This window comes from Lucilia cuprina, chromosome 5, assembly GCF_022045245.1.
Source record: "Lucilia cuprina isolate Lc7/37 chromosome 5, ASM2204524v1, whole genome shotgun sequence".
NCBI lineage: Eukaryota > Metazoa > Arthropoda > Insecta > Diptera > Calliphoridae > Lucilia > Lucilia cuprina.
Genome location: NC_060953.1, coordinates 56,133,444 through 56,144,130, shown reverse-complemented (window position 1 = coordinate 56,144,130; position 10,687 = coordinate 56,133,444). Strand labels below are relative to the sequence as shown.

The window sequence follows — 10,687 nt, the reverse complement described above, 5'->3', positions numbered from 1 at the left end:
TTCTAGTTCAGTTCTAGTTCAGTTCTAGTTCAGTTCTAGTTCAGTTCTAGTTCAGTTCTAGTTCAGTTCTAGTTCAGTTCTAGTTCAGTTCTAGTTCAGTTCTATGTTGGTTCCCTAGGTTGGTCTACATTGCATACTTTAACCACAACATGGAACTTTTACTACGGAAAACTCGAATTTTTCGATGAATGATTTTCAGCGAGAAAGCTACGAATACTACATAGTATCGGTGCGACTGCAACAACTCCTCAAAGTTCAAAAGGAACCTGCGCTCTGGAGCGGCCTCCTTTCATCTACAATTTGTTTCAATGATGCCAATAACAATAATACTTCGTATCTTTTAGCAGCTTTTAAAGTAATCATTATACTCAAAGAACACAAACGAAGTGTTGATGATAATGATGATGACGATAATTTAACAAGAATAAACCTACTCCTCACTGTAGAAAAGGTTGGGCGGGAGGCTAGCGAATGAATGCCTTCAAAGGAATTTTTGTTACTAGTTTGCAATTTTGTTGAACGGTTGACATCAAAAGCCGCACTTTTAAAAAATAGAAAGAAAAGAATGGTCAAATCAAGTTAAAATGAATTGAAATGATTCAGTCAGTCAAAGCATCATACCACCATATACCATCGTTCTCTTAGGCCGTTCGTCAGTTTATCTGTCTTATATGTTGTGGAGTATAAAATTAACACTTGAACATATCAAATTCTTTCTTTTATATTTTTACTTCTTGAAGATCTAATAATTGCAATTTAATGGTTTTATTTTTTTGCCAAGTTATTGTATATAGCATATAATAGAGTTATATCTTTAATAGAATGAACTCATGTTCTACTGCTATGCACTCCTTCAATTTCATGTAAAAAGTTTTTGAAGGAAAAAAGTTGTAAAATTTGTCTTATTTCTTTATAAGTACATTTTTATTTTTTTTTTTACTTTGTTTAGGTTTTTGTTACATTTTGCTCATACAGTCATTAAAAATCTTTTGAAATTGGTTTATAATCGTGAACTTTTCAATAATCTTTTCAACACAATCAATTTATTTTCTTCGCTTTTTTTAGTGATAGAATATAATAGTTATAAGTAAGTGGGTTGCGTGAAAAGTTGCATCTGCATCTGAATAGTGTATGTGGATATATGTGAAGTCTTTATCAATGGAGATACGAAATCAATAATATTTCTAGTACTGAAAATCACATAGGCATCGTTTTCATTATACTTTTCTTATATCCCTCGCATCTGATTACAGTTAAAGTACCACTACCATATGGTATACTAACAACAAATTGTTTTTAGATATAATTTTTGGATAACACCAGACAATAGCAATTGTAAGAAAAGTATAAACCAAAAGATGTATACGTCCGATATCATGTTTTCATTCTTCTACTTTTGCTACTTAAATATGGAGCTATTGTTGCTGGTGGCACATTAACACGATCATCAATTTTATGGAATGTTGCTAGTTCATTTATTAAAACAATATTCGATTACCAGAGCTTAGCACAGTACAATATATACTTAGATATGCACTAACTGGATTTCTAGACGTATACATACATATATACGTATTCACCTGATATTAGATTGTAACTAGTTACCCAATAAACATTTTAATACCCTACACCACTATAGTGGGGAGGGTATTATGCGTTTGTGCTGAAGTTTGTAACACCCAGAAATATTGGTCCTAGACCCACCTTAAAGTATACCAATCGCCTGAGAATCACTTTCTGAGTCGATTTAGCTATGTCGTCTATCCGTCTGTCTGTGTGTCAATGTAAATCTTGTGCCCACGCTACAGGTCGCAATTTTCAAGATAATTTGATGAAATTTGGCACATACTCTTATTTGAAAATGGTTGACATCGGTCCATTATTTCTCCTAGGCCCCATACAACCGTACCCCCGAATCGGGCCTTTAGGCTCAAAATTACGTTAAATGTTTTAGTTCTAGTTCAGTTCTAGTTCAGTTCTTGTTCAGTTCTAGTTCAGTTCTAGTTCAGTTCTAGTTCAGTTCTAGTTCAGTTCTAGTTCAGTTCTAGTTCAGTTCTACGATCAAAATCAACATAAATGACTTTGATGTAGACGTAAATTCATTTACCAAAATTTATAAGGATAGGTTCATATTTACCGCTTCTCCCCTATGAGCCCTCTTGTAGGAAATCTCTTTTTTGTCAACAATAAGTAAAAAATTTCACAATAAAACAAATTAAATGTTTTATATTAAAAAAATCCACAATTTTAACATACTGACTGGTGTAGGGTATCAAATGGTCGACAATGTCCGACTATAAATTTATACTTCTTTTATATGGAATCAGAATATACGTTTGTAATTTCTATAATATAATTGTCCGACCCTATAAAGTATATATATTCTGGATCCTTATAGATAGCGTAGTCGATTAAGCCATGTCAGTTTGTCTGTCTGTTGAAATCAGTTTTTAGAGGACCCCAGATATCGGCGAGATCCGAATCTTCAATAATTCTATTAGACATGCTTTCGAGAAGATCGCTATTTAAAATCAGCAAAATCGGTCGGTAAATAACGAAGATATGAACAAAAATCCGAGACAACCTCTAAAAATTTCATCAAAAAATGTAATTTTTATACCCTTCACCTTCGTGAGAAGGGTATATATAAGTTTGTCATTCCGTTTGTAATTTCTATAATATATTTTTCCGACCCTATAAAGCTATTTAAAATCAGCAAAATCGGTCGGTAAATAACGGAGGTATGAGCAAAAATCCGAGACAACCTCTGAAAATTTCATCAACAAATGTCATACTTTTTTCATGCTTTGTTAAAAAAGCAACAACACACTGTATATTAGAAAAAGATGTACACGTGTGTGTGTAGATGTATTTGGTTTTATTCTGCTGTGTATTTTTTGTGTGTTTGGATGCCGTTGGCGTCATTGCGTTGTTATTTTTGTTTTTTGTTTTTTCTGTGTTTTTTCGTTATGTATGTTTAGATGTCTGTTGGTTTAGATGCCTTGTGTATTTTGTTTTTTATTTCGTTTAGCGTTGTTGTAATAATGTAATAATAATGTAGTCGGGAAAAAATTTAAAAATTATAAAAGATGTTTAAAATACACTATGGTGAAGGGTATATAAGATTCGGCACAGCCGAATATAGCACTCTTACTTGTTTTGTATAACATTTAAATGTGTTATCAATATACCCGATATTTTTTAATGGTTGGTATTTATTATTATTTTTTTTTAGAATAAATTATCGCCAACATTTCAAGATCCATTAGAAACCTGTAATAGTAATGAAAATATACTGCCTGTTTTACAAGAAAGCAAGGAAGAAATTGAATTTAAAATAAATAACGGTGGAAATAAAGAACTTTTCGAGGATATAAACACTAATAATTATTCAGATGATGAATATGTAAGTTTTTTCTTAAATATAAATTTATAAGTATTAAAGTGCAATTTCATTTCTTTAAGGTTGAAGATAGTTCTGTAATAAGTGGAGATGATAATTTTACAGAGAGCGACAACAATATTGAAGATAATACTGATGAAGAGTTAGTAGAAGCAAAAGAAAAAGATTTTATATTAGCACTCATTGAATCATATTACCAAAAGACACAATTATGGAATACATCAAGAAAATGTAGACCAAAAGTTAAAAGGGTCATTTTACAAAATATTACAGATGAAGTGAATCTTAAACTAAAATCGAAATTTAAAGTGGACACCGTGACGCAAAAATTAAATCTTATATGCAGGCAATATGAGAAAGTAATTAAATACCAATTAAAGGGAAGTAAAAAGAAAAAGCATACCAAGTTGTGGTTTTCGAAACATATGAGTTTCTCTTAAAACTATAATTGAAAGTAAATTGAAATCAAAAAGGGTATGAACATTTAGCACATTTCAAAATGCTTTATCATCTATCTACATATTTTTTTATTTTAGAAAAAAACATATACTAAAGTGGTAAGTTAATAATTAATAAGCCATTTTCAGAAATGGTTTTTGAGGAATTAATTCATTCGAAGTATGTTAATGCATGACAAGAATTAAGTAAATTTTAACATTTTAAAACTAATTAGTTATTTAAGAGAAAAACTATATATTAAATATTTTTTTCCTTTCAGAAACCTTTAAGCGATGACTTGTTATGCATAATAATTGATATATACAAAAACTACAATAGTTTATGGAATGTGAATCATGTAGCATATCCCGTCAAAGAAAAACGCTTTGAAACTTTGGAGTCTATGCTAGATGATGTTAATAAGATACTTGATACGCCCATAGATGTAGATAATCTAGAAAAACATCTATTATATATACATAAATCATATTCCCAGGATAAGCAACTCAAATTAGAATGTGAAGCAAAACAACAAGATTTCCAACCCACATATTCCTTTTCAAATAAGTGTAGTTTTTTGGAAGATCATCAAGGACCATTCAAATGTCCATATTGCAAAAATTTCTATTTGAAATTCAAGGATTTTTTTATACACAAATCCCAACACGATGGCTCCGATCCATTCAAATGTCAAGAATGTGGTACAGGTTTTAAGGCTCATGGAAATTACACTATACATGTTAAACGTCATTTGGGCGTGCTTAAATTTCGTTGCGAAATATGTGGCAAAGGCTATCCTGTAAATTCTGAACTAGAATTCCATATGAGTACACACAATGATACTCAGCCTTATTTGTGTTCGATATGTGGTGAGAGTTTTCGTACTTCCGCTGGTTATGATAATCATATACGTCGGCACGAAGAAAGATTTCGACATTATTGCGATATATGTAAAAAAGGCTTCAACTGTTTAACTACTCTTACTGATCATGTTAATGCTCACCTCAATGTCCGTGATTTTATTTGTAATGTATGTGGTAAAAGTTTTACAGCTAAAAAGTATTTAATGTATCATAGACGTATACATGGAAGTAAAAACTACAGGTGTAATATTTGTGGTAAGTCCTATGCACAGGATGCCGGTCTAAGGCAACATAAAAAACAACACGGTATTCCAATTGGTAGTATTGGTAAAAATAAAAGAAGAATGAATAAAATAATAAAAATAAATAATTTTTTTAATTAAATGTTACATTTACAATGTTGGACTGAAACAGATTATACGTATGTGCATGGGAAACCGGTGTACGCAGTTTTTAATTTTTGTCAATCTAGAGTCTATTTTGAATTTGCAGCTACTAAGTCTAAGTTTTGTGCGTAAAAGGGTTATAGAGTCAGATTATGATTTATTAATAGATTTCAATTGTAGAAGAATCTCCTATGGAAGATATTGTTAATTTATACAAAACTAGCATACCCTGGGTGTTTCGCTACCCTAACTATGTTCAATATCGTAAAAGTATCAAAAAGTACCATCGGAAAAACGAAAAAGTACAAAGATGTCTCAATAAATTTTCATTTAGTAAGGACCGTGTGTTCCGGTTAACCATTATAAAGAATCCATTTGAAGAATAGAAAAGTACCAAATAGTTCCCACTTACAGAATATTATTCAGTAAAGACCATGTATGTTAAAATTAATGTTCCTAGGTTGAATATTTTAGAAAATTAAAAAAAGTACAATTTATGAGATAAAAAGTACTAAAAAGTTGTCTCTTAAAGAATCGTATTCAATGAGGACCGTGTATGTTTAATAATCATGTGTTTTGAGTTCATATTAAAGAACATACATCGAGTATCATTTAAAGAAAGAAAAAGTACCAAAAGTGGAATAAATTTTACCTAAGTGGAAAGTACTAATAAAAAGAGTACAATGTTTCCCATTTTCGCTGAGAAATATACTTTTTCGAGAATTAAGTTGTCAAAATGTTCCGTATTTAAATCTATATATAACAGATAAAACTCGAACGTTTTTCCCCTTTTTGATACTTTTTTACCCAGTGAAATTTTATTACAATAAATATTACAGAGTTAGTCCGTAATTTAATATGAATAATTCAATAAACCGAAAAAGTTTTCTTAATGTGCTAAAAAAAGTACCATAAATACAGTTTTCTCTCTTTTACACCCAAAAAGGACTGAATTTTAAAAAAGTACGAAACAGGTGTCTCTTAATTTTAAAAGATGTATCCAAAATAATTAGAAAAATTTAATTATGTTAATTAGTTTAAAAGTTATAAAGGGCTAAAGAGGGTACCAAAATCACCTTTGTTACACATTTTTACCCCTTAAAAGTACGAATTTCAAAAAAGTACCAGATACCCATCTGCTCATTTTAAAAGTAGATACAGGTGCATTTAAAATTTTTCTTGTATCATTAATATTATGTAAGATAATTAAGAAAACCTGTTTTACCCGTTTTTCCCCTTTTTACCCTTAAATGTACAAATTTGCAAAAGTCCCTCCTTAGTGGATCTACATAACCAAAAACACATCTACTGTCAAAATTTCATGATTCTAGGTTCAGCCGTTTGGGCTGTGCGATGATGATAGATAATTCTCTTGGATATAAGTTCTATCGAGTGTACAGTATTCAAATTGACTTTAGAATACATTTTTATTTAAAAATTAACACATTTGTACAAATATGGATATTACAGTTTTTGTATCTATACATTTAAGACATAAAGTTTGTTTTGCTAAATCTGGCAACGCTTCAACTTATGAAGTATTAAAAATTGTCACCACCTTATTAAAACAGAAATGACATTTTTTTTAATGAAGTTTGACAGTAGAAATTTCATTGTATATATAAACAAAAATCAAGTGTTTATTATTTTAAATGAAATTTTAATAAGAATGTCGTTTAAAAGTGTTAAAAATATTGGTACTGTTTCACAAAAATGTGGAGAAATTATAATTACAATGAAAAAAAATGCCAAAAATGTTTATTCATACAATTGTTGGTTTTGTGACACTATTTGTATACAAATGAAAAAGTTTACTTTGCATCTTGAACAGGAACATATAACCCAATTGGAACAGGCAACAGCTATTGTTACTGATACTAACAATGAAGATAATCTCGATGATAAGTTAGAAATACAAAAAGAAACCGCTATTGATAGTATATTTGTTGGAGAAATTAAAATTGAAGATTGTTTTAATGATAATAGCGATGATTTAATATCTGAATTAGGAGAAGAAAAATCTCAAATTGTAACAAGGTGTCTTAAAAAGGTGAAGATTACCTATAATATTATTAAAAAAATTTCTTGTTAAATTGTGTTATAAAATAAAAATACATATATATTTACCTATAAAAGGCTACCCATAATTCTACTAAAAGAATCATAATTATTAAAATTAAGAACAAGTATGAATTTATAGTCGGAGATTGCGACCATATGATACCCTACACCAGTCAGTATGTTAAAATTGTGGATTTTTTTAAATAAAGCATTTAATTTGTTTTATTGTGGAATATTTTTATTTATTGTTGACAAAAAAAGAGATTTTCTGCAAGAGGGCTCATAGTGGAGAAGGGGTAAATATGGGCCTATCCTTATAAATTTTGGTAGATGAAATAACGTCTACTTCAAAGTCATTTATGTAGATTTTAATCGTTTTATTAGTAATAACAAGTTATTTTTTACCTAATATTCAATATCTGAAGGGGAGTTTGTATGGGGGCTAGGGTCAAATGAGGCCCGATCACTATAAAAATTAGCATTGTCATTTATTGTTCTATAAAACTATTTTTTTTGTTGATTTCTGTTGACATTATAATACATTTAACGTAATTATGAGCCTAAAGGCCCGATTCGGGGGGTACGGTTGTATGGGGGCTAGGAGAAATAATAGTCCGATTTTAACCATAGCGTTCGAATAGCGTTCGTCCTTGAATCAAAAAAGAGTATGTGCCAAATTTCATCAAATTATCTTGAAAATTGCGACCTGTAGCGTGCGCACAAGGTTTACATGGACACACAGACAGACGGACGACAGACGGACGACAAACGGACATAGCTAAATCGCCTCAGAAAATGATTCTGAGGCGATTTAGCTATGTCTCCCCAGTAGTATAGTGGTGTAGGTTTACATGGACACACAGACAGACGGACATAGCTAAATCGACTCAGAAAGTGATTCTGAGGCGATTGGTATACTTTAAGGAGGGTCTATGGCCAATATTTTTGGGTGTTACAAACTTCAGCACCTCCCCACTATAGTGGTGTAGGGTATAAATATATTGTCATATATACTTGACAATATTTTCTTTAATTATATTTATGTAGCTCTACAACCTTAGTAGGCCTTATACCTTAGCTGTTAGTACCTTATATCCAATTCAATCTCTTAATTTAACAAGTGTTTTATTTCTCAGGATCAATTGATGCAAAATTCCCAAGATCCACTAGAAGCTTTTGAAAGTAATGCTACTGAAAATGTTCTACCAGTTTCATTGGAAAATGATAATGAAGCATTTAAAATAGATAATTCGAATTTAAAAGATGAATTTCAATTCGAAAATGTGAAAACAAATATGTTATCGGATGATGAACAAGTAATGTATTCAACAAAAACATTAAATATTGGTTTGTTATAAATAATTAATTTGTTAATTTAATCTGACAGCTAGAAAATAATTCCGATTTCAGTAAAAACCATAATGACAGCGATAGTGATTTCAAAATGGAGTATAGTAGCGAGGAAAATTTAATAAAACCACTCAAAAACAACCGAAAAGTTAAAGAAAAAGAATATATTTTAGCACTCATTGAAGCTTATTATCAAAAACCTCAACTATGGAATACATTATTACCCAAGTGCAATAATGTTCAAAGAGAAATGCTATTTCAAAATATAACTGATGAATTGAATCAAAAATTAAAAAGAAATTTAAAATTATATACGATTAAGAATAAAATAAATGATATATGCAAGAAATACGAAAAAGAAATTAAAAGACAATTGGAAGCGGATGAAAAAAACTATAGAAACAAATATTACAGAATTATGGTTTTACGAAAATATGAGTTTTCTGAAAACCTCAATTGAAAGCAAATTAAAACAGAAAAGGGTAAAAGTATTTAATCCGATAATCAAATGTGTATCTAATTTTGTTTTTTTTCAGAAGAAAACATATCATAAAGTGGTAAGTTGATGAATTTGATAAGATCAAGACAACACGTTTATCATGAAATGTTGCAATATAAAAACATAATTAAGTACAATGACTTATTTTAGAAACCCTTAAGTGATGACTTATTATGCGAAATAATAGACGTTTACAAGACTTACAGTAGTTTATGGAATGTCAATCATGTAGCCTACCCCATCAAACAAAAACGTGATGAATCTTTGCAATCTATGGTGGAAGATGTTAAAAAGAAAATTGATATTCCTTTAGATGTAGATAAACTTGAAAAACACCTGCTGCATATACACAATTCATTTTCTAAAGATAAAGAAGACAAATTGAAATGTGAAGGCAAACATATTGGTTTTCGACCCACTTGTTCTTTCTATAATAAATGTGATTTTTTAGAAGAACATCAAGGACCATTTAAATGCCCCTATTGCAGTGAAATCCATATGCAATATAAAGATTTTCAAATACACAAATCACAACACGATGGATCCATACCATTTAAGTGTCAAGAATGTGGCATGGGATTCAAGGCAAGCGGCAATTATACATTACATGTAAAACGACATTTAGGAGTTTTTCGATATCGTTGTAATATTTGTGACAAGGGATATCCCTTAAACTCTGAACTAACACTTCATATGCGTTCACATACCGGCGCCCAACCGTATTTATGTTCTATATGTGGAGAAGGATTTCGTGCAGCTATTGGCTATGATAATCATATGCGTCGACATGAAGAAAGATTTCGATATCATTGTCAAATATGTAAAAGAGGATTTAATGTTTTAGCAACCCTTAGGGATCATGTTAATGCCCATCTAAATGTTCGAAATTTCGTTTGTAATGACTGTGGTAAAAGTTTTACTTCTAAGAAGTATCTACAATATCACAGCCGCATTCATGGTAGTAAAAACTATACATGTAACATTTGTGGTAAGAGTTATGCCCAGGATGCTGGTTTAAGACAGCATAAAAGACACATGCATGCCACAAGGATTCCAGCAAGGTAAAATTTATTTAATAGATAGTTTAGCTTAAAAATTGTACATACAATTAATTTAATGTTTATACAATAAAAATTACGTCGAGATTTGCATTGTTTTCTTTGCTCAAAAAGATTTGTTTTAATTTAAAAATATCGAAATTATAACGAATGCATGTAAAAACACATAAAGATATCGAGTAATAATAACTCAAAGAGCCTTGGCGACACATAAAATTGTTTGACTCAAACCTCATATATGCATGTGAGTTTTTTCACTAAAACAATTAAACAACTTACCAAGGCGAATTCAGATAAGGTGGTGGCAGTTCTGCAACAACAACATTTTCCATGTATTTTGTTTTTGGTTTTCGTAAATGTCAAAAACCATAAGTACGGCGAATTCATTTGATTAAAAATTTTTGTAAAATGTTTATATTTTATTAAAAAATAAAGATATTAAAATTTGTGAGGAAAGTATAAACTGAATTGAATAATGTTTGTTTCCATCGAAAAATTCTATTCCGGCAGCTTAATTTGCTAAATTTAAGTAAGTGCCTTAAGTTAAGTAAAACTTAATTTTTTGTGAAAAATTAACATAAAAAAGTACATATTCATGAAAATATTATATTACGAATGAATGAATATTT

The 10,687-nt window shown here is 30.0% G+C and overlaps 1 protein-coding gene, 1 long non-coding RNA gene and 1 pseudogene across 2 annotated transcripts; all 3 read left to right on the top strand.

Annotated features, from left to right (window-relative positions):
• Positions 1-3,116: 3,116 nt before the first annotated feature.
• LOC124420187 lies at positions 3,117-3,556 on the top strand. The gene is made up of 2 exons (XR_006941090.1): positions 3,117-3,406; positions 3,466-3,556. It is a non-coding gene; the product is annotated as an uncharacterized LOC124420187 (long non-coding RNA).
• A 120-nt stretch (positions 3,557-3,676) lies between these two features.
• LOC111687267 (zinc finger protein 225-like) lies at positions 3,677-6,667 on the top strand. The gene is made up of 6 exons (XM_046952561.1): positions 3,677-3,681; positions 3,750-3,787; positions 3,834-3,877; positions 3,940-3,960; positions 4,122-5,031; positions 6,561-6,667. Exons 1-6 carry the CDS (start codon positions 3,677-3,679, stop codon positions 6,665-6,667), a joined length of 1,125 nt encoding a protein of 374 aa, XP_046808517.1.
• A 12-nt stretch (positions 6,668-6,679) lies between these two features.
• LOC124420186 lies at positions 6,680-10,428 on the top strand (annotated as a pseudogene).
• Positions 10,429-10,687: the final 259 nt, after the last annotated feature.